This window comes from Colletotrichum higginsianum, chromosome 5 (genome assembly GCF_001672515.1).
Source record: "Colletotrichum higginsianum IMI 349063 chromosome 5, whole genome shotgun sequence".
Taxonomy (NCBI): Eukaryota; Fungi; Ascomycota; class Sordariomycetes; order Glomerellales; family Glomerellaceae; genus Colletotrichum; species Colletotrichum higginsianum.
This window is the reverse complement of record NC_030958.1, coordinates 2,306,333-2,332,250: the sequence shown is the minus strand read 5'-3', so window position 1 is coordinate 2,332,250 and position 25,918 is coordinate 2,306,333. Positions and strand designations below refer to the sequence as shown.

Below are 25,918 nucleotides of genomic sequence, written 5' to 3'. Positions count from 1 at the left end.
GCCGTCACCCCGTCTCACATATATAAACACCATCGCCTCCCGGCCTCTGGAGTTCTACGTTCTACTTGGGCACGGCGAACTTGGCGGTCCACTCCTTGGCCGTGGCAATCGCTGCCTGTTCGTCCTCCTTCCAGCTCTTGGCTACGTCGGCAGCAAGCGGGTCGTCGGGGTTGGGGGCACCCAGGAGGGCCTGAATGGAGAGGAGAATGGTTCGGATTTGGAGCGCGGGCGACCAGTTGTCTGTAGAGGAAGAGGGGATTCTTTGTCAGGCGTCCGTTCGCATGCGACAGTCAAAGGCTTCATGGGTTACTCACTCTTGAGGACATCAAGGCAGATACGGCCCAGCTTGTCGACGTTGGGGTGGAAGATCTTTGTCAGGAAGCGGATCTTGGGGGGAGTCATGGGATAGTCGTCGGGAAGGAAGAGCTCAAGCTTAAAGACACCGCCTGCAGCACCTCGTCAGTTTGCATCCCGGCCCGAGTGTATACATGTAGATGCGCACCCTCGTACGGCGACTGCGTAGGGCCATGAATCTCGACATCGAAGTAGCGGAGGTTGTCCTCGTGGGGGACAGCGCTGATACCAGGGACACTGGCAGGAGGTACTTGTTAGCGAAATATCGCAACAACCATGGCGGAGTGGGATTGCAGGGTGATCGTACGGCTCAGCCATGAGACGCTCTGTCTCCTTGACGATACGCTTGGGCAGGGCCATGTTGGGCAACAGAGACTCTTGGTTTTGAAGTGTAGTTGCGCGACGCCGTCTATTCGAAGGGGAAGAAAGCGTATTTATGTTTCCTTGGGTAGCGGAGGTAGGTAGTCGCAAGATGGTGGTGGGTGTTCAAGCAGCCGAGTCGTTGGCGGGGTCAAGCGAGTGATGAATGCGAATGGGGTCTTTGGTTTCGAGGCCCCCCAACAATGCAAGGGGTGCGGTTTTGTTTGTATGCTTTGTCAAGTCAAAAGGCAAGTCGCACAAGTATTTGCAGTTGCAGTCGCAGTCGGATGTCAGGGAGAAATGTACGGAACGGCGGCAACAAAGGCGACGAGGACTCGGGTTTGGTGGAGTGTTTCGCAGGCAAGGCAGGCAAAGGCGACCCCCGGAGCGAAATTGGGTATGGTGGGCATGTGCCTGGTTGGGAAAGCCTTGCTTAGAACTGCCCCGCGGCAGGTGCCACTGCCAGCCAGACCACAGCAGACCACGAGCCAGCGATGATGACACACTCGGTGGAATGGAGTGGATGGATTCAGCAATGCTGTCCGATCGGCGATAACAGAGAAGAAGTGGAGATTAGCGATTCTATAGGCGAAGTATAATTGGTCGGATAGGAGCTGGCGATGGGAAAGTACTCATGCTGCTGTTTGTCGCGCAAAGATACATACCTGCCGTAAAGCAGGTGGGTCCCGAGCCGTCGTCCCGTCCATCCACAATCCACCGATGCATCGTCCGTCCAGGATGCTCAGCTGCTGCATTCGAGCCTGTCGCGTGCATCGAGCTTCTGAGCCTCACTCACTCCCCCCAAAGGTCATTATCAACTTATCTCATCAACTCGCTCACTCCGCCGGCAAACAGAAAGATCTCTCGGATTCAATACCGGCTGCTGAAACACATCCCTCCTCCCGACTGCCATCGGATCATGGCAAAGATTAATCGCCAACAGATGCCCTCATGAGGCGTCTCTCTCGCTTGAGCCACAACTTCCTACATCATGCCGCACTTCGACCAGCTCGACGCTCCGAAAAAGGGCAAGCCGATCAAGTCTGCCTTTGACAGTGAGAGCTTCGACGCCGACGGCACAATTCATGTTGCCGGACTAGTGGGATCGGCCACAATCTCACCTTCTGGTAGAGATGTCGCATTGGCATCGTGAGTTTCCCGGTCCCAAACTCGGCCAGGCCGCCGCCCTTCGCCTATACGGCTGACTGACACGCACGCGCCAGCCCCGAGGGCCTGTCAATCATTGACTTGGACTCGCCCTACAACCCTCCCCGCCGGCTCAGCAGCCACGGCTCTCCGTGGCTTGTCACGGATGTTCAATGGTCGCCTTTCGCAGCCCGCGACTATTGGGTCGTCTCCACGGCTAATCACCGTGCGCTCGTGTGGAATCTCAACCTGAGAGACGACTCAACGTCCGGGGCGATCGAGCATTCCCTCCAGGGCCACAGCAGGGCCATCACCGACATCAACTGGTCCGCACACCACCCCGACCAGCTCGCGTCGTGCGCAGTCGATGGTTACGTCCATTGCTGGGATCTCAGGCGTCCGAGACAGCCTGTCCTCACCTTCTGCGACTGGTTTGCCGGCGCCACACAAGTTAAGTACAACCGTCAGGACCCGCACATTCTGGCCTCGTCTCACGACAGGTGGTTGCACATCTGGGACGAGCGCCGGTCATGCGAGCCTCTCAAGTCCATCAGCGCCCATACCTCCAAGATTTACGGCATCGACTGGAACCGGACCAGGTCTACGGGCATCGTGACATGCTCCTTGGATAAGCACATCAAGTTCTGGGACTACGGCAGCGACCAAGACGTCCCGGAGCGTGTCATACGCACCGAGTTCCCGGTGTGGCGGGCTCGTCACACCCCCTTTGGCCGGGGCCTCCTGGCGATGCCTCAAAATGAACCAGGCGATCTATACCTGTACGACCGACGACCGCCTCCCAAGGACCCTGAGGAAGGGCCGACGGATCCAGTCGCGGTGTTCCCCGGACACGGCAACCACAAGGCCAAGGAGTTTTTGTGGAGAAGTAGAGGGGGTATCACAGAGGACGGGTTGGACGAGAGAGACTTCCAACTGGTCTCTTGGGGTGAGGACAATGAGCTGCGGTTGCAGCAGGTCGACCCGTCCATTCTCGAATCTGTGGGCTACGTCAAAGGAATGCCAGCGAGAAAGAACCTGGTTCTCACACGTAAAGGTGCCGCCTACAAGACTTTCCGGACGGCCGAAGATAGCGTCAGCCGAGACCGGAGGACCGCGACGATGAGCGATCCCCGAAACGGCGCGCAGTATCGACAGAGCGCCCTGACCATGGGCATGCGCTCAGGGCCGACGACCTACTCCAAACTTGGTGCCGCTTGGAAGGGTTCCTCCATGAAAGCCAAGAGCGCGTCCAGGGAGATGGATCGCAGCCAGGCGCATATCGGTTGGATAAAAGGAATCTTGATAAACAAGAGAAAAACCTCTACTGACAGCCCCCGACGGGCCGACTCGAAGGACTCGAGCATGTTTAGTCCCGGGTACATGGACGACGACAAGTGGGGGGACCCGGAGACCATCCAGGAGGAGTTTCTTCGCATCAGCATGCAGCTTCCCAAGGTGGAGTGGGAGCACATCGACATGGACAATTTGACGCTCAAGGCCTCCCTTAATGGCCCATGGGGCGCCAATGGCGAAACCATCTTTATTAAGGTGACGGTCGACATACCGGCAGACTACCCCAAATTCAAGGCCCCGAAGTTCTTAATCGAGAAGACGGGTTTCATGTCGGAGAGGACGCATAAGAAGATTGGGCACGAGATCCATGAGCTCTGCCAACAGTTCCTAGAGCGGAAACAAAACTGCCTGGATGTTGCTTTCTCCTACCTCTTGGGCGAGATTGACCTTGCAGCGAGCACGAACTTCTTCAAGAACGTGAAGGACCTCGATGACCCGCTGGACGGAGTCGGCTCCGAGAGCTCCAGCGAGGACGAGAACGATATACCGGCGGGCGGCTCCGCGTCCATGTCGCAGGAGCTGCCTCCCAATGTCGAAGCCGAAAGCACTCTTGCACCGAATAACACTACTATCCCACCGCTGCCACGATTCTGCGGCGCTCGGTTTGCCAACGACGGGCGGCTTGTGTGCTTCTTCCCGACAAAAGAGGAAAAAGCTCGGGCATTGTTTTCTACGTCAATCGAGCCCCCGCGCGAGCGGATAAAGGGCGAGCCGGTGTTTGCGGGCTTCGGTCGTCTGGCGCACGATTCGCCGCCGGGCAAGAGATACGGCAACGATGAAATGTCCGCGACAGATGACCAGTCAGACTCTGACGGTTCCACGGGGTCTTCGTCGTCGAGCGACTCGGAGTCAACGTCCATCAACAAGATGAGCCTATGGTACCAGCCCCGCCATCGGTTCAAGAGGACCTGGAGCGACAACCGGTCAATCCGGTCAAGCGGCGGCGGTACGGGAGTGGGGACCGGGACCGGCACGGGGTCTCTCAGAAGGCGCCCCGGGGCCAAGTCGAAGAATGTCATATCCCTCCACGATATCTCAGGCCTTCTTCCCGCGAAGAAGGAATTCGCCCAAGAATACGCCATATTCGGGGACGGAGCTCAAGTCTGCGAGCACAACGCCCAAGTCGCGAAGAAGCACGGCTGCCAGGATCTGGTCGACATCTGGCGCTACTTATCGTTGATCCTCCGCAGAGACATCCCACTGGAGCTGTCGAACATGGACCCCCGCCAAAACTCAATACTGATCATTGCCCGCAACGCCCTTGCGCGCTTCCGCCATGAGGACTCGCCGGATGCGCAGACTGTTAACGACAACGACGACAGCACCGTTTTCAGCGGAAGGGTAAAATGGGGCAATCATCCCCTGGCAAGGGGCTTCATCAGCGACCTCTTCGAGTACTTTGAGATGACGGCGGACATCCAGATGTTGGCCATGCTTTCCTGCATCTTCAGTGAGGCCTTCACCGAGGATAGCGTTGCGTATGCCGAATCACATCTCACACAGCCCGACACGCCGTTGCCGATGAAGACGCCCGCGTTCTCGCTCGACTACTTCCCTACGGATGCATCGCTCTGGAACCTCAGTGGGAGAAGCCAAACGAACTCGGCCATCACCACTCCAAGGACGCTGCACACGCCTATCCGCTACTCCGGCTCCCAGGGATCCACCGAGGAAGTGTTCTGGGCTGGCGATCCAGGCTCCAACTCGTACTCTTGCGGCGAAACCCCGCCCAATAGGGGAGTCAAGGAGTACCTCGGCGACGGTGACCAGACACAAAGCCTTTCGACATCGCCCAGCGGACGGACGCTGTCGAGGGCGAACTCGGGGCTGACGTCGAGTTTCGCCATCAACTTCCCCCGTCCTTTCAGCGGTGTCGCGACAGGAACCACGACCGCCGCCTCGTCGCCACCGAACCACGGCCGGAAACGCCTCAGTCCGGCCGACACAGTTCTCAGCACCCTCGCTCCCAGTGCCAGCGCAGTCGGCAACGTCACCTGGGGCCACTCGACCGTCATGGGCGACTCTATCACGACACGCACCTCTCTCTCGGACGACGAGGTCTACCGCGAGGAGCTCTTCTCGCTCGTCCCCATCGGCGTGTCCGTGCATCTGGAGGACCAGACGATCTTCGACGACGACGGTTGGATGACGACGCCGCTCCTCGAGCCCAGCCGCAGCGACATGTACGCCACGTACCGCTACGTCTACGCCGAGATCCTCCAGATGTGGAACCAGCCCCTGGCGCGCCTGGAGATTATGAAGTTTAACGTGCTCCAGCAGAACCAGGGGGCCGGGGCGCTCGACGAATTCCACGAGACGTATAGCGTCGCCGACACTTCGACCACTGTACAGCAGCAGCAGCAGCAGCAACACCACCACCACCCCGAACAGCAGCACCAGGCCCTCCAGCCGCAGCAACCGCACAACACCTCGCCGATCCTGCTCGGCAAGAAGGAGCAGCTCCAGGCCCTCGTCGCCTCTGGCCGCGGTCTCGACGTGACGGGCGTCTGCCGCGTCCACGAAACGCAACTCGAGCCGCTGAAATACACCTCGGCCACGGCGACGCGTCTCGGCGGCGCTGTCGGCTCCTGCGACCGCTGCCGCCGCACGCAGAACCAGCTGCTCTGCGTCTACTGCCGCGAGCCCGTCGACGCGCTGTACCCGCCCTGTCTCGGCTGCGGCTGCGCCTTCCACGATGCGTGCCTCGCCGAGTGGCACGCCGCGGGCGAGATCATGTGCCCCGCGGGCGACGAGTGCAACTGCGTCGAGGAGGCGTCCATGGGGCAGGTCGAGTCGTGGGCCGCGATGATGGGGGCGTTGAGGAAGGGTCAGCAGGCCGCCGCCGCGTCGTCCGCCACGTTTGCTGCGTCGGGAGGGATCATGGGACGGGGGTTCGTGCTGCCGCCGCCTGCGATCGAGGAGCCCGGGGAGGAGGACAGGGGCGACTGGGAGAGCGTGGGGAGCTCCGCGGGGATCCCGAGCCGCGTGCAAGGCGGGGGTGCGGGGGGTAGCGCCGCCGTCATGAGCGCCGCGAGAATCAGTCTGGGCAACAGGTTGAAGAAGTCCGCGGGCGACACCGCGGCCGCGTGGTCCCGCGCTTCGAGCTTGAGGAGAGGGAGGGGCGGAGGAGGGGTCGGGGCCGGGGGGGCTGGGGCTGGGGCTGGGGTCAACGGGAACGGGAGCGCCGGTGGGAGCTGGCGGAACCCGAGGTGATCATTGGCTGTACGACTTCTGTGGGATTTGTAGGACAACCTGTACGATGTATGAATACCGAGCCGGTTCCGATAGGAACATTTGTCTTGATTTATGGGCCAGCGTTTCTTGGGGGTTCGAAAAGGAAGCTGGCGAGGATTCCAACCCCCCCCCACCACCTTTCTTGTACATATATACTAGTAGTGAAAGATCGTGTCCCATCTCTCTTTGCGTTGGGGCACATGTCATCTCAACATTCGGTTGCGAGAAGCGACGCGTGGGCAGTCTATCTCCAGCTGCGCTCTTCTTCCCCGAGCACATCAAACGGGGCAGGCGTGGTACGGCCACGGGGAAACTTCCCGAACATGGATGGACAGAGTCACTACTGCGGTAGAAAATGCGGTTCACACGTCATGAAGCCGTCTCCCTCGGTCATGGGCTGCTCATGGGAAGGCTTGCCGTAGATAGAGAATATCGCGACAAAGTCATCCCCATTCAGAACAGAGTAGGGCTCGAGACACGCAGGCCTGAATTCCGGGCCGGGATTCTGCTATACGGAAGGCCAATGGCCGTCGAAGAGCACGGCGACGGGCGAGAGTTTTGATTCTGACAGGTTTTTCATCATCAGATAAGCTCGACTCACTGAGCTCGACTTCGAAAGCGTCCAGCAAAGCTGCTTGCCTCACCGAACGTCGCAATGTCAGGAGAAGCACTTGCACAGAGTCGCCCGCATTCGAACGTAAAATAGTCCAAACTGCGGCGCATAGCATTTTTCATTCTTGAGAGACGAGCTGGATAATCTACGCTGGGGTTTTTGGGTTAGTTTCGACCCAGTGCGGTTATGTGAGGAATCGTCTCCGGCAAGTGAGCGAACAAAGCTCGCGACAGTCTAGTCACCAGTGACAAGTCGGTTGGAGGCGGAAATGGCGCCAAAGTCGCAACCTCGAACGGCGACGACGCCCCGGCGTCGTCGACAGCGCGGGTTCGGGAATCGGCTATCCTCAGATTGCCTCTGGGAGGCGCCGTGTGGCGGATGTCGTCCGATAGCGCCGCCCCGGCCCGCGGGGCCAGTGCGAGCCGATCTCGCAAAGCGTCCGTGGTGGCCCAGGCTTCAAACCTCGGGCTCGATGAGCGTCCTGACCTTGGCTTCATGGATGTCCTCTGCCTCTTGGACCTGGTTCTAGTGTAATTTGGACCTCCCACCGTCCCGATGACGACCCACGGCCCGTCGACGTCGCAGTTGGTGTTACTCATCGGATTCAACCGAGTCATTCTGCTCGTTGAGGGATCATGGATGGGGTTCCTAGAAAAGCGAGTCTTGACGTCGGGTGATGCGCACACCATGGCACGCAAGCACCACTTCGCCCAGGGTGCGGGAGATGGGATCATGCCTGATTGCTTCCGGCCACGTCCACCAGCAGCGCGCAACGGAGCCCCGGGGCCCATTCGGCGCAAACGCTTTGACACACGTCGGGCGCAGTGGAGAGAGAGCAGTGCAACGTTGTCGCTGATAGCGGGCCGCGAACGACGAAAACTCGGACATTGTGATGGCGGAAAAGGATCCTTTTGGGCCCAAAGGGTCCCCAGGTTGGGTTTAGAAGGGGGGGAGCACGCGATAGACCCATGGAGGTATGCCTCTTTTCGGAGCTAAGCATGGGAGATTGAGGAAACAAAACAAGACAAAAATGTTTACCTGCAGGCCGGGAAAAGGGAATGTGTTTCCATCAAATGTTTCAATGACCCCTTGCGTGAGGATCGAGGGAGCGGGGACGGCCACTTCTCGCACCAGGTGGTGTGGGCTGCTGCATGAAACGGTCGGTATCTCGGATGGACAGGGCGATGAGCCACGCCGTTACTTACACTACCCAAGTAGATACGATGGCGTGGGATGGCCGAGGTTTTCCTCGTGGGAAGCCGTCATGGCTCGCCCGCCGTCTCGGATCAGAGTTGAAAGTGGAAACAGCCAATGCGGGCCGTTGACGAAGAGATGACGGGGAGAAGTTGAGGGGACGACTTGGGAAGCAGCAACTGGGAATAGGGGCTGCCTGCTTGAGGGTTCTGTCGACGTTGAAAGGGACTCAGGGACCGCACGGCGCCCAAGGATCAAGGGTCGTGGGTCGGGGCCGTTGGTCGTGGGGATTGCTGCTAGTGGCCTGCATGCGAGGAGATTCGAAATGGGGCCGCTTGCCAAGTTGGGAATCCAGTGTTTCTCGCTTGGCCAAGTAGGCGACAAAGGCGATATTCCAGCCAAGATGGGCATGGCCGGCTTACCTATCCGCGTGGTTGGTCCACTGTGGCAGGCATCGTTGACTGGACTCGATTCAACTGGACTGGACTCGACTCGTGCTGCACTGCGTTGGTTACTCCTTGGCGGCGCCGTGAAGGAGTCAGTATATGTTGACGTTACAAGGACAACGAATGGCTATGTCAGACAATAGTCGGAGGCCTCGCTGGGCCAAGGGCTGTTGAACCCCGGACCGGCAACGTGGGAAACGTTTGACGTTTTGTTGGAAACGCGGCGAGGTTGTCATGCGGCTTCTCCTTGCCTGCACTGCTCCCGTCTGCGGCAGATGTGAGATGACCCCACCCTGGTTGACTTGGACTGCTGAAACGGGATTATTGGCAACACGGCTCGGCGTAATGGGGTCCTCGGGCATTGCATCTATTGCTTGGTTTGGCGTCGTCACGAAAACGCAGGGCCAATTGCGACGGACACATGTCTCTGTAGGGAAGGTCTGCAGGCTGCAGGTGGATGGATATATGGATGGAGCGCCGGGTCGTGGCCGAATTGCTGGGATGGATGGAGGGACACAACGGCAGGTGTCTCGTTGGTGGATGTGTTTCTTTGGTTTGCGATCTGCTAGCTCAGGAACGGACCCAAATCATGGTGGTGGGCGGCGCGGTGCGGGTGCATGCGACATGGGAGGCAGATTTGGAAGCCGGACGAATGAACGCGGATGACTTCCTATTTGCCGGCGGGTTAGTCGGTCGTCCGGTTCACAGAGATAAGAAGCGTGTGTGGTTTTGTGAAAGTGAAATACCTCGGTGCTGGCATTGACTGCATCCAAGGAATGTAAGTGAATTGAATGTATCCATCTGCCGGTGTCGAGCAAATGTCGTATTCTTGGTGCTAATACGGATATTATTATTAGGTAGAATGGAAAAGTAGCACCGAGCGGTGGGTGTCGTATGGAATGCAAGGCAGAGCAAACGTGCTGAGACGCGCCGAAATGCATCATGACGCGGGTCGTCATCTCTTTCTCTCTCCCTGTCTCTCTTTTTCTCTCCTTCTCTTTCTGTGTGTGTGTTTCTCTCTCTCTCTCTCTCTCTCTCTGGGCTGGCACACTGCAGTGGAGTCTCGACTCTCAGGGAGGGTGTCGTGGAAATTGTGCTAGTGCAGGTTCACGGACAATTTCCTGCAGGCATGCGGTACTGGTACATTACATTGGAAGATGAGGGTGTATATACATGACATACCACGGATACAGAGTACAAAGTACAGATATCGTACGGAGTATATCTCGGCTCAGGTTCCTTTCTCTGTTGCTCTGTACCCTTTTGCATGTCGATTGTCGAGTGGCTGCGCGGCCAAAGCCCCGGTAGCTCCTGCCACTGCCACAGCCACTGTCATCGCTCGCGATGGCGGTGCTGACTGCCGCGGCATGACTCTGATTGGGGCGGCGCGGGCAATCTGGGGAGGGGGTTTCTGACAGGCTCTGAGACTCGCAAAGCAGCACCGATGACGCCGTAGGTTTGACGTTCGGGGTGTTGCTGTGCTGGTGGAAAAATAGCAACAACGGTTGGGACGTCGATGGTCGATGATGCGAGGGTTGAGGGTTCCGGGATTGCGCGTTGCGCGTCAGGGAATATGCACTTATGTAAGCGTCTTCAATGCACCGAAGACACCTGGAAGGAACGAAGGTAACTTTGACTTTAGAGGAGGAAGGATGAGGATGAGGATGAGGATGAGGATGGATGGGGGGGTGTAGGGGGGTGGCCCGGGTGGGGTGGACGAGGAATGGAAACCGCGCCGGGCTAGGCTGGGCTGCCGGTGCCACTTTCCCTCTCGGTCCCCGTTTTCATCCTTCATCCCCCTCAAGATCAAATGACTTCCACTGACAGGCGGTATCTGTGCTCCGGGTCTCCAGGTCTCCAATTCTCCGTTTCCCGTCGCTCTTTTTCCCCCTTCTTCATCATCATCCTCATCTTCTTCTTCTTATTCTTGTCCTTGTGGCCCGCTCGTACCGTTTCTTAGCGTATTGGACAAAGGAGCTCCGGTATAGTTCTCAGACATTGACACGCATTTGACGGGATGGGGTCCAGACCGGCGCCTCAATCTGGCATCTCGCATTGCCATCCGAGTGACACGGGAGGGTTCCAGGTCCAGGTTGGGTGACATATGTAAGGGACGGACAGGACACAGGAAGCAAGAAGACACTGACAGACTGACTGACGGGACGCCCTGATGGGATACATGCATGCATGCATCGACTGCTTCATGCTGACACTGGATCTGGAAGAAGAACACTGAAAAGAAAACGAAAGAAAGAATAAAAAAGAAAAGAGAGAGGTAGGAAAGGATTTGCCAGGTACATCCATGCCGATGCCAACGCCAAAATGGTCCAAGTATCCGTACCCAAGTACCCAAGTACCTCACCTCTCTCAGACAGGTACCTCCCTCCAGGGCGTCCCACCCGTCGGGGACCGGCCTGTCAATCCTAGCATTGACAAACACGCAAGGTACTGGACCCCTGCGGTGCATTCAAAACCAATCCGGCTCATGCCCCAATTCATCCATCCATCCATCCATCCACAGCCTGCAGTCCGCAGCCATCACACAATACGCCAGCACCACCAGCACCGCAAACACTCCAACCGGGAACCCAGAGAGTCAAGCACCAGGACCAAACATCCCGACCTGGCGCCATTCAGCTCGCTCCTTGTTCGTGGGCCACGTCCGCAAAGTTCAAAGTTTCCCGGCTGGCTGGCTTCACCACCACCACGCCGCCCCAACAGCGTTCCTCTATCCCTACTCTACTCTACTCTACTCTACTCTACAGCCATCATTGCTGCTGCCCCATTCCATTCTTCTACTCCACCGTCCCCCGGTATCCTTTCTTCCACCCTTGGCCTTTCTTTCCCTCGTTTCTTGTCGTCTCGCCTCTACTATCGCTCCTCGACCTCCAGTTCCAGCGGGAGCTCAGACGCTCCTAGAGGCCATCCCCCCGACTCGACTCAAACAGACCCAGTCCAATTAGCCAGCAGCTCTGCTCCAGGCCATTGAGTCTCGACGCCATCATCTCGACAACCATCCAGCATATGGCTACGCATCCAAGCCATTTTATCTACCCTCGTGGCACGATACCGCCGTCTACCGTGTGTGCTCATTCATATCGAGACGGGACGCCTTAAAGCAAATCTCAGCACGGCGGCGATACGTAGCCCCCACAATCTGCTGTACTACCCTGCACCGACACGAGTACCGTACCTGGTACTCCGTACACCGCGTCGCCTGTCCTGTCCAGTCCAGGACCGGTCCACGCTGCTCGTCCACGCCACCGCATCAACTGGAGGGACCCAATCTCGCTCCAGAGCGAACCCTGCATTCTGTCTGCTTTGCTGCCCGTCTTCTCTTCTCGCACTGAGGAGACCGTCGTCGTCCGGGCCCATTCTTGCTGCTCCAGTTCCACCAGATCAGCCGAACCCTCTGTTATCCATCGTCCGGCTCCAGTCTCCAGTCTCCAGTTTCCAGGCGCACTGCATCCATCCATCCATCGCACTCGCCCACCTCGCACCAGCCAGACCACAGCCCGCACTCACACTCGCACGCTGGGTCCAATACGACTCCCCTGCTCTCTCCATCCAACGAACGACACACGCCACGGGGCGAACCGCACTGCCTTGTCACGCGTCCGTTTGTCTAGCTGGCCGGCGGTATCCCTAGCCGAATCTTGCATCTGCAAACCTCGTCTTTCAGACCGTCTCCATCCTGGCCCAACCTCGCCTTTACATCGCAAAGTCAATTGATGACACACGCCCGTCCCTCCCGCAACCCAGCATGCCTTCCACCACCGGCGCATCGAAGCGATTCGAGCTTCCCAAGCTCGACTTCAAGTTTGGCTCATTGACCGAAGGAACCAACATTCCCCCACCGCTTCCCAGTCCCGTCCAGGAGGTCCCCACGCCTCCCCAGACCCCGCGTGTGAGCGAAACCAAGGAGTCGGACTCCGCCGTCAAGGGAAAGCTCGATGAGAAGACAAACGGCCATGCGGCGGCAGTTCCGGACTCGCCTGCCACCACCAACGGTACGAAAGGATACTCGGATGACACACCACTCTCTCCAGCAGCGTCAAGCAGACAAGGCAGCATCCGTCGTCTCTTCAGCCGGACTTTACTGAACCAAGCATATGCAGAAGGCGAAAACCACTCGAACGGCAACGGCAACGGCGGCCCCCCGTCCCGGCCTATGAGCCGCAGCCAAGGCAGCATCCTCGACGAGAAGAAGTCGAAGCGCAGCAGCGGCTGGTTCAAGAGGCTGAGGACGTCGGAAACGTCGCCGCCGCAGAGACGATCCAGCGTCGTCTACGAGCACCCCAACATCAGCGAGACCAGCAGCCATACGCCAAGCAAGCCCCAGGCCGCTCCGCAGGTCCAGGGGCCGCCGCCTCCGATGATCCCCGAGCTCAGCGCACTCCAGGCCAAGGTGGACGTGACAGACGGGGGCAGTCTCGGCGAGGATTTGTTTAAGAACATTAAATAATCATACTGACCAAGGGCTGCGCGATAATCTCGCAGCCCAGTCATGGACGACACTTTGACAGACTTGCCGGTTTTTGGAGTCGGGAACCGGCTTTTGATGTCGGACACGAAACCACCCCCAAACATACATGCGCCGACGAGCGAACGACCGAATCCGAGCGGATGCACCCACACGATTTCCTAGCGTTTTCATTTTATCCCCTTTCCTTTCCTCTTTTTTCTTTCTCTTCAATTTGAAATTCTATTCGAGCCAGAGCTGGGGGACGAAAGCGGCGGTGGCGGAGAGGAAAGACGATACACAAAAAGGAGAGACGACGACGACGGGGAGTGACGAGGAGCAGAGAGGCAAGATTGGAAGAAGTTATGCAAGATACCCAGCTCGTACCACGGGCTCATTCTGACATACGATGTTTACACTTTCTTTGTTATGTTTGTTTCGCTTCACCTTATTGCGCTGTCTGGAATAAAATAGGCACCAAGGACCAGAAAACCCTTTCTCACTTTTCATCACGGTCTTGTTGTTGGCCGCACGTACCCTTTCCTACTGTACCCCTTACATCTTCTAATGTACATGTTTTTAGGTGGCGGGTTTGACAAGGAGAAAGAGAGGGGAGCCTGGCGGAAGAGAGGAAGAAGACGAAGCCAGAACTTGAGGGGCACTGATGGCTATCCCAAGACGGCATGGAGCCAGTAACGATACCAGAAGGCGACGGACGGGACGAGAGATATTAGGGCCGGGCCACGAGAAGTGGAAGCGTCCTGGGTAGCAGTCGGCCAAAGTATTCATGTCCGGCGCTGTAGGTGCCTTTTGGCCGCCGCAGCTGCAATAGAGTCTACATTTTGACGGTTTTACCATGAGTGTTATAGCAACGGAATCTTGGCCAGGGCCGAGAGCCAATGCATGGAGAATTGTGAGATGAGATCGGTTCTGCCAATGATTGTTGACATTCAGAGAGATCCATGTGAGGATCCCATCTCGATTACATTTACAGCATGGCATGGTGTCAACTTCACGACAGAACATCAAAAGAAGAAGAAAAGTGACAGACGACGGACGGACGGACGAACCCCGCGTCATCCGAACATGACGCTTTGGCCCCTTCGCGGACACATCATGTGGCGCGAGGCTTGCAGATGCAGGTTGGTCTTTAGTGCGGAGGCCCAGCGGCATCGACTTGACTGTATGCAGCTGTGCGTGTGTGTTTATGTAACTAGCAGCCCGGGTCTGATGGGGAAGCCAAGCAGATGCATTAGTGTACTTGGTTAGTACCATGGGTAGATGGATGCTAGAAACATGCCAGCCTGCAGACAGCCGAGCCAACAGACGGTCCCAGGTACCTACCTCGATAAGGTAGTCAAAGCACTACTTGTATCTGGCGTCTGGCGTCTAGTATCTGACTGGCGGTACCTGTGCCATCACCTGGAGTCGGTCCCCCTCCTCCGCGCCGCAGGATTCGTCTTACCGTATACGGCCGGCCGCCGTGTTCTTTTTGCCCTCCCCTCCCCCGGAGCTGCACGGCGCGGGCCAATCGCGGAGGCAGCGAGACCCCTTCTCGCTCAGGATGGGTGTGACGGGCGCTAGCGCGCGGAGGCATAACGTCATAGTGAGTGAGGCCCCTTTCGCAGTGCTGTGGCCGCCGCCCGTCGTGCCCGTTTCCCACGTTTGCCGTGTGCCGTTTGCCGAGCTAGTGCCGGGACTGGGGGGGTGGCCGGACCTCTCTACAGAAGCTCTGCTGGGGGGGGGAAGCTATGGGACTTTACCGATCTTGATTTCTCAACTCATCATCCAACTTTTTTCCACCTTCCACTCTGTGTCTGTCTCTCTACCTTTTAGCTCCCGCCGACGCAACCCTTCCTTCACGAAGTTCGCTTTCGTCATTGTTCCCATCCGAGCTCTGTGAGGACGACACCACACACAGACGGGCCACACAAACACACACACACACACACACACACACAATGGCGTCGAGCTTGCGCTCATCCACGACGACGCTGGCCTCTGCGCTGCGGCCGGCCGCCGGCAGACGGGCGCAGCAGAACCTCCCGCGGGTGGCCCGCCGATACAAGTCCGGGCCCTACGGCTACACCCAGGCCAAGGCCCTCGTCTTCTCCAAGGAGGGCGAGCCCAGCGACGTCCTGCAGTACGACCACCCAATCCACTCCCACTTCCTCACGAGCAGAAACAGAACCGAGGGGAGGGGGGGGGGAGAAGAACTGGCTAGAAGAACAACCGGACTGACCCGACCGACAGGCTGCACACGCACTCCATCTCCCCCTCGATCCCCTCCTCGGCCGTGCTCCTCCGCGCCCTCGCCGCCCCGATCAACCCGGCCGACATCAACACCGTCCAGGGCACATACGGCGCCAAGCCGCCCTTCACCCAGCTCATCGGCACCCCGGAGCCCGCCGCCGTCCCCGGAAACGAGGGCGTCTTCGAGGTCGTCTCCGTCGGCTCCGAAGCGGGGGCCGGCGACGGCGGCCTGCGCAAGGGCGACTGGGTCATCCCCTCGGCCAGCTCCTTCGGCACCTGGCGCACCCACGCCGTCGCCGACGCCAAGGACGTCATGAAGGTCTCCCGCGACGGCCTCACCCCGACCCAGGTCGCCACCGTCAGCGTCAACCCCTGCACCGCCTACCGCATCCTGCGCACCTACGGGCCCGGCGAGGTGCGCGCGGGCGCGAACCCGGGCGCCATGCGCGCCCTCGACCCGGGCAGCGGCGCCTGGTTCGTCCAGAACGGCGCCAACAGCGGCGTCGGCCGCGCCGCCATCCAGCTCGGCAAGCTGTGGGGCCTGCGCAGCATCAACGTCGTGCGCGAGCGCGCGACCGAGGCCGAGACGGCGGGCCTCAAGAAGGAGCTGGCGGACCTCGGCGCCGACGTCGTCGTGACGGAGAAGGAGTTCCTGGCGCGCGAGTGGCGCGACCGCCTCGCGGAGCTCACGCGCGGCGGGCGCGAGACGGTCGGGCTCGGCCTCAACTGCGTGGGCGGCAAGTCGGCGACGGCGGTGGCGCGCAGCCTCGGCGACGGCGGCACCATGGTCTCGTACGGCGGCATGGCGCGCCAGCCCGTGATGCTGCCGACGGGCCTGCTCATCTTCAAGGACGTGCGCTTCGTCGGCTTCTGGCTGAGCCGCTGGAACGAGCGCGACCCCCAGGGCCGCCGCTTCGCCATCGAGGACGTGCTGGGCATGATCCGCGAGGGCCGCTTCCGCGACGTCCCCGTCGAGGAGGTGCCGTGGGCCTGGGACACGGAGGAGGCGCGGCTGAAGGAGGCCGTGCAGGGCGCGCTCGGCGGGTTCCGGAAGGGCAAGGGCGTCTTCGTCTTTGGGGAGACGTGATTTCAAACAATGGTGAGTGGTGATGGTGGTGTTTGTGGCGGTGGTGGTGGCGAGTTGATGTAAGATACGGGGATGTAGACGTGCCCGAATGGCAAACTTTCATGACCAGATCGAACATAGACGAAGCGAAGATTATTGATGACCTCTTCGTCCCTCCACTCCCTCCCGGATACCCATTGCAAGATGGAAAGAAAAGCATAATAATCATCACGACTCACGTCTCCACGCAGATTGGGAACCAAATTTTCTACGTATTTAATATACCAGCCAGCCAGCCATGCATGCTCCTCGCTCCGTCTCCCCTTCGTAGCAGCACCTCTCGCTCACCCACCCCCGAGACACATCAACGACTTCGGCCAGTTCCCCCCTCGCGAGCGTCGCACCCACGGCAAGCAGCCATGACCTCAGCCAGCGTGGTCCCGGGGTTCATCGGCGGCCCGATATCGCTCCCCGACGCCATCTCCCCCTTGTCGTCATCATCCGAGTCGGGGTCGGAGTCTGAGTCTGAGTCGGAGTCAGAGCCAGAGCCAGAATCGGACTCAACCCACTCGCCGCCATCCAAGTCGGATTCGGAGCCGCCCGAGTACTCATCCCACTCCTCGCCACCGGAGGGGTCGTACAGGTCCGAGTCATCCCACTCGTCACCATCCGAGCCGTGGACCGAGTACTCGTCAACCCACGCGTCGCCCTCCCAGTCGAGATTGGAGAACTCGCCCGGCCGGCTCATGCGGTCCTGGTCCAGGACGTGACTGTGCATCTCGGCGTAGGCGAGCTTCGGGCTGAGGTCGTCGTCGTCGTCGTCGTCGTCGTCGTCATCGTCGTCCTTGTCGTATTCGTCTTCCGCCGCATCCTCAGAAGACTCGGCCTCGTCGTCGGCATTGTACAAGGATGCGTCCGCGCCTACAACGGAGCCACGGCCGGAGCCCTGGTCATCGGAGGAATCGCCGCCCGCCTCGTTCTCTCGATCCTCTCGCGCCCTCTCCTGGTCTAGCCATCTGATGGCAATGTCCCGGGCCCACTCGTCTCTCTGGTTCAAGACGACCATGTCGTGGAGGTCCACGTCTCGCCCGTCCAGGAGGCCGACGAACAGCCTGTGCCAGCGCTCGGGGCCCGTCTCGTCCCACAGGCACCACACCCACACGCCCGCGCGCTCGTCCACCTCATACAGCGGCCAGATGGTTTCGAGGGTCAGCAGCGGGCCCCCGAAGAAGCGGTCCCGGTGGACGTTGGGCGGGTGCGTCCGCAGGTGGTCCAGCACCCAGCGGCGCGGCCGCTGGTCGACGCACCGCCCGCCCTCGACGATTTCGAACCGGGCGACGTAGTACAGCCTCGCGTCGTAGTGGATGGCCTGCGTCAGCTCCGAGGTCTGGGCCGGCGTGAGGAAGGCTCGGGCCCGGGCCGGGGCGGTGGCGGAGTCGCGGTCCATCTTCCCGATCGCGCCCTGCCACCCGTTCCGCAGCAGTTGGCGCCCGTTGGCCTGGGTGCCGTCGATGCGGGCGCGCGTCTCCCGCATGGTGGCGACGATGCGGTTGTAGGTCCAGACGTTGTCGGCGGGGCCCCGCGCGCGGCTGTACTCGGCGACGCGGACCATGTAGTTGTCGATGGGGGCCCTGCGCGGGGGCAAGTTGTGGCTCTCGTCGACGACCGCCACCAGCCTCCGGAGCCAATGGCAGTAGCGGCGTCGTTCGTCGACGTACCTGTCGAGGACGGCAACCAGGGGAATCGCGAGAAGCTCGCAGTCCATGGCCTGGTCTCTGGTGGCCGCCCAGTGGCAGAACTCGCACGCGTTGGCGGAGCCGGACGCCCGAGCCCACTCTCGAGCCCAGGCACGCTCGGGAAGGTAGCATGCGAGCAAGTTTGCAGTGTCGGCGTCCTCGAGGCGGCCGATGAAGGCGCGGTAGCTGGCGACCTTGTGGATCTCGACGTGGATGTCCTCAACCTCACGGTGGAGTCCCCGCGCGCCGTAGATGTCGCCCGAGGTCGCGCAGACGTGGGCACGACGGTGCAGGGCCTTGGCCCGTTCGATGATCTCGGGATCTAGGTCCGACTGGGTGACTTGGTCGAGGAAATCCATGGCGTCGGGCAAGTCACCAAGGTATTTGCGAAAGCCGGGGGGATATCTGGCGGCCATTGTGTATATCTGTCTTTCGGTTATGAAGTCTGGAGGCCGGAATTGCAATGTATTGATATGTAGTGTGTGATTTGTGATGTGTGAGGTGTTGATCTGGTGTGTCTGGATCGTGAATAGTTGGGTTGACTGGCGGTGCTTCTCACGCTCAGAGTTTGAGATTATCGAAAGACGTTGTTGTCTGATGCTTTCAAATGAGAAGAAGCAGGGCGGTTTGGACTGATTTCATGTCTCTGGCGTGGGCAACGGAGATGCCTCTCTCATCTCACTCGTCATGTATCTGGGCCAAAAGGTGTGTTTCCTGGTACCACGAAAGCTTCTCTTTTAGACAAGAACCAGTCAAGTTTTTTTGTTTGGCTTCTGCCGTCCACACATCCACTGAGAAACCTGACGAAAAGACTAAATAAAAACTCTAAAGGACAAGACAGCAACAACCAGCAAGGAAAATGGCGGTATGGGCCTACCTATATGGTTGGTCCTTTGGCGGTACGCCGTGTAGTTGCTGGGCATTACAAACCCAGCTCAGCATCCCAACAAGTTTCGGAGAAGGCCTTTCGGCAACGGGGGCGGAAGCAGCTTCTGGTGAGCCTCTAGGTCGGGCTTTGTGAGACCTACGGAACATAATCAACATGCCCGAAACAGTGGTATCAGACTGGGAGCACTAATAGTAAGCACCGCGTTGAATTCCACACCACTCGCCGGGAATCTATCTGATGTTAGATACGCCCGGCTCTTCATTATCATTGTGCACCCTTGTGAGCCTCTGCTAATTCCGAAACGCCTGCACGAGCTCATGGAGTTTGTCGATGACGACCGGCGCGATGGCGCCGAGGGTATCTTCGATGATCCTCTCGAAAAACAACATCGACTCCTCCTCCGTCAGCTCCAAGTGGAACCTCTCGCGAACCTTCAGGACGGCCTTGTCGGGCTCGAGCCGAATGTCGGGGATGTTGGCGTCGACCATCAAGCTGAACAGATTCAGGATGAGGTTGGACGATTTGCGCAAAGCCGTGTAGGCCAAGAAGCAATACTGCTTGAACTGCTTGAAGTGCTCCGAGTTGACGCCGCCCATGCAGTCCACCATCTCCTTGGACAGCTTCATCACTGGCGCGAACGGCTTCGGGTCCCGTCCAAGGATGAAGCCGAAGTCTGCGTGGAAGAAGTGCCCGTCGGGGGCCAGGAGGAGATTGTCCAGATGTCTGTCGCCGACGCCCAGGATGTACGTGATGACGCAGTACCCCGCGCAAGACTTGACGTACGTATCCAGCGTCTCCTGTCGCAGGCCCAAGGGCTGTCGGTCGTCCGGGTTGTTGGATTTCAAGTACGTCAGGGCCGGGTTGTTCTTGTATTTTGAAGCGATGCTCTGGAAGCTGACGGACGGGACGAACTGGGATGCGCCTGCGGTCGTGCTCGTGGCCAGGATCTTGTAAGGCGACAGCTTCAAATCCAGGTTCTCCTTCTGCAGTAGCTGGTCCATGAGAGTGATGATCTGGATGACCAGCTGATCCTGGCGCAGGTCGTCGCCCGTCTTGAAGATGATCGGGTACTTCTTCCCCGTGGTGGTCTTGAACGTGACCTTGATAGGGCACAGCGACGACTTGAAGACGGTCGTTTCGTCGGGCACCACGCCAATGACTAGCATGGTAGGATCAAGCGGTAGCGGCAGCGGCGGGTCGATGGTCAACATTTCGTTCTTCGGATCGGCCAGGAAGTGCTTCACGCGATCCGTCTTCTTCGCGATGGATTCGTGCGACGTTTTCACCTCCCCCGAGATCTTGGACAGGATCGCGATCAGCTCGGCCTGTCTTAACAACGTTTTCCTCGACTCGACACCATCCGGTTGCTTCACCAGTTCCGTCATAAAGTCGTACGCCACCTTGCGGTAGATGTTGCGGTTATCCAACCCCTGCTCGGGGCTGTGATCGTCGCATTCCACCATCAGGTACCAGTGGAAGTAGTTGCCAAGGAGGAAGTTCCCGGCCGCACGGGATATCAAGAACTGGGCCAGGGAAGAATCCTGGATGGCCTCCTGGGACGAGTCTGCCCGGATGTGTTCGTACTTGAGTGCCTGCACCAGTTGCAGCAGGTAGAGCAGTAGCTCGTGATCGTCCGCCTTACGCAGCCTCTCCACGGCATATGCTCGGACTGCTTGGTTGTCAAAGCTGGGGCCGAGCAGCTCGAGAGCGTCGTCGACGTCAATCTCGGTCCATCGTCCCAGGACCTGCACGGCCTGCTTGGCTTCGCTGTGGTCTTGCCAGTTGACCGATTTGACAAACTTGGTGACGGCACGCTTGTCGCGGGTAAGATGATAGCGGAACTTCCAGATCAGGTCCTTCTCCTCGGGAGTCAACGTGTGTGTCGGCGAATAGGACATGATGAGGTTCAGTTCGTCGCGGACCTTGGCGTTCGGCTTAAGGTCCTTGTCGAGGACGCCGTGGCGATGCTGGCTTCTGACGAGTCTTCGGTGTTTGCTCTCGGCCGGGTTGTCACGGGCCCCGACCTCGGGGTCGTACACCTTCATCAACCGGCTGCCGGGGCCGCCCGCCGCATCGCCAAGCGCGTTGATACCAGGCCCGAACTGGACCTCGGGAGGCGGTTTCAACATGACATTGGACTGAGAGGCGGAGATGTGCTGCAGGTTGGAGATTGGCGGAGGATCGTACTCCAAGTCGGCGAAGACGACGGGGAAATCGAACCGCGGTAGCTCGACGTTGAGTTGAAACTTGGAAAACCCAGGATGAGACTCGGTGTCCACGATACCCTTCTCGTCGTCCGTGTTTCCCTCTTTTTCCGGCGTGTCCCCGTTTGCCGTCCCCTGGCGCTGCAGCGTCTTCAACGAGGCTTTCGCCGACTGCAAGCCGCGCTTCTCGAACCCGCGGAAGACGAGCTGGTCAAGCCAGTCGATTCTCGGAATCTCGCCCATCTCGTGCTTTTTGAATAGCTTCTCCATGCGCTCCAGCTCTTCAGCATCTTTGTCCACCGGGGGGGCCGTACCCTTCCTTGACCCGTCCCTCTTCTTGCGGGGCACCGCAGGCGTGGTGGTGTTGTCATTGCCGTCGGCGTTCTTGTGTCGGTGAACCATGCATTTCTGCCGGCCTTTCTGCACCTGGTTATCTCGGTCGAAGAGCGGTAGTGTGGTGCCCCCAAAGGGAATCGCATGGCCTCTCGCCTGTTTCCCGCCGGCGGGGGACGAATCCCAAAGCGTGATGGCGAGACAGGAGTTCAAGGGGAGGGTATTGTAGTTGATCGGCAGGGTAAGCCATTCGTTCCATCTGTTGAAGCGGACCGTCAGTATCATACCCAACAACTGCAAGCCCTGGCATCGCCACTCACCTCCTCTCATTGCGGAAAGATTTGTAGGCCGTTTGGACGGGCACTGTCAGGGGTTTGGAACCGGCCCATACTTGCACCGTGACGTAGAGATCCGAGTGCGAACTAGCAAGTCAGCGACGACAACACGACGCGCCACAGGAACCAGTACCTTGTGTTAGAGCCGATGTGCCTCAGCTCGGCTTTCTCCAAGAGAGTCGAGTGTAGGAATGGCGTTTCGTCGCCCTCAAGATTGATTCTACAGCGGGAGTATCGTCAGTCGCAAACACTCACTCTAAGCCGGGAGGGGAGGGGAGGCAAATGCTCTAGACGGATGCGTACATGCGGATGCTCACTGGATAGTCCAGCGACTCGGAGCTTGCGAATGAGAACGGCTCCATCTTGAAAGCAGGAGCCTATTCAAGGTTACGAGTCCATTGTGCGAGGAAGCCGGGAGACTGCGAAGAGTTGAATTGTAGGTAGTGTAGTCCTGGGGGATGCGATGAAGGTGGTCGGTCATGTCTGGGTACCTAGCGCAACTTGGATGGGCTACCAGCCGTTAGTACCTACCAGGCAGGCAGCTGACGGCACCAGGGAAGCTTCAGTGGAGCATGCGCTGCCACCACCACCCCTATGGCGTTGGTTTCCACTGGCAGATAAAGCAATGAGGCGCTGACATCCAATGTACCCCTCTCCAGCCATAATTCAGACTCTTATCTGATGTCGATAAGACACCTTCAGCCACACACACACCCCCCACGAACCACTAATGCTCGACCCTTGCTGGACCTTGCAGAGCGCGTTGAGTGGACGAGACCCTCTGGGAAGCGCCTGTCGCGTCTTCCATGTCCAGTCGCAATTCTCGCGCGGCATCCTTCTTTACCGATCATCCCACTTCACGACCTCGCAACCCCCCGCGATACTTGACGGGAATCGGCATTCCTCCCATTCCACCCCCCCTCGCGCATTTCCTCTGTACTTGGTGTACACAAGCCGCACGACCGGATTTCCGACCGAGCTTTCGACGGACGCGGCCTTTCGAATAGCTTCATCTATCTCACCAGCCCAAAATGCCGGCGAGAGTCGGAGACTCGTCGTCGTCTTCCTCTTCGAGCGAAGACGATGCGCCGCGTTCTGCGCGCGGCCACCTCGCCATCAGAGACAAGGGAAAGGGTCGCGATGTTTCGGTTGGAAAGCGAAAGCGCGCCGATACATCAAATGGAGACCGTTCCGCCCGCCGCCGGGCCACGCGCTCCGCCGAGGGAGACGAGGCATACGACTCCGACATTTACGATCCTGATCAGCCGATGGACGAGCGTCGAGAAATCCAGCGCAAGCTGCGGGACCTGCAAAAGGGCATCACCGAAAACATGGAGGAATACATGCTGCCTGGCTCAACAGGACTCAAAGACACCCTGATGATGGCTCAGCGGGTCGCCAGAGGCGTCAAGCAGACCACAGAAGCAACAATCGATTCCCGTCTACTTGTCAGCGCCGTAGATATGTCGTACAGAAAGACCGTCAGGCTGATGCAGGGAAGCGCCACCGAGGGTGTGGATGTGGACGAGTTCGTTTCCAAGTGCTGCACTTACATGCGGCAAGCCGGTGGAATTGCCGACGACGCGGCGCCAGAGCTTTCAAGCACCCAGAGACAGAGACGCCGAACGAGAGGCGACGCACACGACGACGAAGACGAAGGGAACGATGAAGCATTCAATTGGAGCCATCTCGGACGTTTCGCTTCGCTGCCCTACATCCGCCGCCCGGCCCTCCCTGGTTTCCTGCTTGGCCCATTGTCTGTTGAGAAGAAGATCCGGAAAATCACGAAACGCAGCGCCCCTTTCAGGCCCAACAACCTCGAGGAGACGAGGCCCGAGGTTCTGAACGTCGAGGACTTGGCGAAAAAGGAGAACGACCTGACGGCCATCTGTGGCAAGATCCTGAAGCAGCTGCAGAGTGTTCAAGGCGAAATCCAGACGAAGCTTTACGACATTTTCGAGCAAGGCGACATGTCTGAAGACGAGCAGACGGCGCTCATGCTTAAGCACGGCCTTCGCGATACCGGAGGTGTTGATCTGCTTCGCTTCGTTGTCAACCCCAAATCCTTCGGCCAGACGGTCGAGAACATGTTTTACGTCAGTTTTCTCATTCGCGATGGAAAGGTTAAGATCGAGTTCGACAGCGACGAATATCCGTCTCTCAGTAAGCCTATCGTTCTCAGGAAGTCACACTGCTGGTATGACTGCTAACTGAAGAAACCAGGTCCCTTTCAAACGGATGATGTAGATGAAGACGGCACAGCCAGAGGCAGTGCTGCCAAGCGCGAAACAGCAAAGCAGCAGGCCATTTTCTCCATGGACATGCAAACATGGCAAGACATCATCGACACATTTGATATTGAGGAGCCCATGATCACCCATCGGAAAGAGTCAGGATCAACACAGGTTCCTGGCGCCAGGGGTTGGTACAGTTAAGATATGGGGGCGGGCATGACGCCAAACACAGTGTTTCAGCGAGGCATTTTCAGTTCTGTTGTCACCCGGTGCTGAGTGATACATAGAACACCGGGCTTGGTGGGTTAAGATGGCGTTTGCAAGGGTGGTTTGTTTCAACAGAGCGTCATTAGAGGAATAGCCCGGGGAAGCAAACAGGAGTTTTGGCGGTTCTTTTTGGAACCTGGTAAATGGAATAAGAGGGCATATCGACAGATGCTCCTCGTGATTACCATATTCTATTCTACACACCTGGCTGTTGCTTGAAGTCAGTTGCATCTCCTCACAGGCCAGACCAAAATACTTTAGTCGTTCGGATGCCAAGCCAAGAGCAGCAGTCACAAACAAACTGACAGGGTTGCTTGGAAATAGAAAAGGCCTGCAGGGATTGGTGGCATGCATGCGCCATTGTCATTGTCAGCTAGCCCTTGACCATCTTTTGGATTCATGATACACACTTGAGGGATGAGCACAAAGCCATTCTATCAAGATCACCATCCTCCCTACCAAGCATCGTCTGTCTGGGGACTTTTTGAGTTCGGGATACACATTCAATCACAGCAATGTAACAATACCAGAAAAGGCCCCAGGACAATGAAAGGGACATACAGGCACGCAAACGGAAATGTTGCTGTCTACCTCTATCTAGCTGGACCAGAAGAATGGAATAATGCTATGCAGTCTTTCACAAGGCCCTTCTTTCAGTATGTGCGCTTTGTAGTCCGGAAGAGGCAATTTGAGGGCATTCTCACTCGGAGCCAACCTCCTTGGGACTGTTGCAAAGCCAGGACTGAAGGACATGCACCAGCTCATAAGTACAGCCATGCCTCAAGCGTCAAAGACCTCCGGTGGACGCGTTTGTCCTTGCCTCATATCCATGCCCTTCTATTCTCTCTGTTGAAATTACCTGCTGAGAGGCAAAACACTGCAAGCATTACCTTATTTTGCCATTGGAACAGGAGATATCGTAAGTAAATCCCACTGAGAGGCACTGACAAACGCAAACAGCATGTCTGGGAGGAAACCCAAGGACGGCTTGGGGAGGGATACGTCCCCGGGCCAAACTGGCTCCCAGGCTCAGACCCCGTCTACGTCCTCAACTCAGAGGAATGTCCAGAGTGTCCAGCGGCCGAATCCTGGGGCACTGCTACCAGGTCAGTCCAAGGAAGGACGACAAGACGCCGGGATCATGGCACCGCCTCCACCAGAGAATCCAAACATCCCGGCGCGCAAACCAGATCCAAAGCGGGTCTCTTGGGCGGCAGTGGTTGCTCGTGGCACGTCATCCAAGACAATGGGCATGAGAGATACAGCTCCGAGCAGCACTCCATCTCAACCTGTGCCCGCGACGACCTTGAAGGGGCCATCACCAAACGTGGCGACGTTTCCAGCGCCTTCGCGGATCAACGAGGCTCGCAAACAAAAGTCAACATCCACGGCATCCACCACGAACCCGGATGTCGTCGGACCGGATGATGTCGCCACGG

At 58.4% G+C, this 25,918-nt stretch overlaps 9 protein-coding genes across 9 annotated transcripts; 5 read left to right on the top strand and 4 right to left on the bottom strand.

Annotated features, from left to right (window-relative positions):
- Positions 1-61: 61 nt before the first annotated feature.
- Positions 62-714, bottom strand: CH63R_07602 (Ubiquitin-conjugating enzyme E2 35; the record flags this gene model as incomplete). The annotated part of the gene is made up of 4 exons (XM_018302577.1): positions 62-240; positions 315-446; positions 503-591; positions 662-714. The coding sequence occupies 4 exons, from the start codon at positions 712-714 to the stop codon at positions 62-64; spliced, it is 453 nt and encodes a 150-aa protein (XP_018157355.1).
- Positions 715-1,705: 991 nt separating this feature from the next.
- On the top strand, positions 1,706-6,426 carry CH63R_07601 (WD repeat-containing protein; the record flags this gene model as incomplete). The annotated part of the gene is made up of 2 exons (XM_018302576.1): positions 1,706-1,863; positions 1,938-6,426. 2 exons carry the CDS (start codon positions 1,706-1,708, stop codon positions 6,424-6,426), a joined length of 4,647 nt encoding a protein of 1,548 aa, XP_018157354.1.
- Positions 6,427-6,787: 361 nt separating this feature from the next.
- Positions 6,788-7,677, bottom strand: CH63R_07600 (uncharacterized protein; the record flags this gene model as incomplete). Its single annotated transcript, XM_018302575.1, has 2 exons — positions 6,788-6,952; positions 7,303-7,677. The coding sequence occupies 2 exons, from the start codon at positions 7,675-7,677 to the stop codon at positions 6,788-6,790; spliced, it is 540 nt and encodes a 179-aa protein (XP_018157353.1).
- Positions 7,678-12,463: 4,786 nt separating this feature from the next.
- Positions 12,464-13,165, top strand: CH63R_07599 (uncharacterized protein; the record flags this gene model as incomplete). Its single annotated transcript, XM_018302574.1, has 1 exon — positions 12,464-13,165. One exon carries the CDS (start codon positions 12,464-12,466, stop codon positions 13,163-13,165), a length of 702 nt encoding a protein of 233 aa, XP_018157352.1.
- A 1,958-nt stretch (positions 13,166-15,123) lies between these two features.
- CH63R_07598 (Zinc-binding dehydrogenase) lies at positions 15,124-16,502 on the top strand (the record flags this gene model as incomplete). Its single annotated transcript, XM_018302573.1, has 2 exons — positions 15,124-15,305; positions 15,416-16,502. The coding sequence occupies 2 exons, from the start codon at positions 15,124-15,126 to the stop codon at positions 16,500-16,502; spliced, it is 1,269 nt and encodes a 422-aa protein (XP_018157351.1).
- Positions 16,503-16,845: 343 nt separating this feature from the next.
- Positions 16,846-18,633, bottom strand: CH63R_07597 (uncharacterized protein; the record flags this gene model as incomplete). The annotated part of the gene is made up of 1 exon (XM_018302572.1): positions 16,846-18,633. The coding sequence occupies one exon, from the start codon at positions 18,631-18,633 to the stop codon at positions 16,846-16,848; it is 1,788 nt and encodes a 595-aa protein (XP_018157350.1).
- A 763-nt stretch (positions 18,634-19,396) lies between these two features.
- CH63R_07596 (Phosphatidylinositol 3) lies at positions 19,397-22,340 on the bottom strand (the record flags this gene model as incomplete). Its single annotated transcript, XM_018302571.1, has 4 exons — positions 19,397-21,902; positions 21,964-22,065; positions 22,112-22,198; positions 22,282-22,340. 4 exons carry the CDS (start codon positions 22,338-22,340, stop codon positions 19,397-19,399), a joined length of 2,754 nt encoding a protein of 917 aa, XP_018157349.1.
- A 669-nt stretch (positions 22,341-23,009) lies between these two features.
- CH63R_07595 (Nuclear protein qri2) lies at positions 23,010-24,413 on the top strand (the record flags this gene model as incomplete). The annotated part of the gene is made up of 2 exons (XM_018302570.1): positions 23,010-24,141; positions 24,202-24,413. 2 exons carry the CDS (start codon positions 23,010-23,012, stop codon positions 24,411-24,413), a joined length of 1,344 nt encoding a protein of 447 aa, XP_018157348.1.
- An 817-nt stretch (positions 24,414-25,230) lies between these two features.
- On the top strand, positions 25,231-25,907 carry CH63R_07594 (uncharacterized protein; the record flags this gene model as incomplete). Its single annotated transcript, XM_018302569.1, has 2 exons — positions 25,231-25,287; positions 25,440-25,907. 2 exons carry the CDS (start codon positions 25,231-25,233, stop codon positions 25,905-25,907), a joined length of 525 nt encoding a protein of 174 aa, XP_018157347.1.
- Between the last annotated feature and the right edge of the window lie 11 nt (positions 25,908-25,918).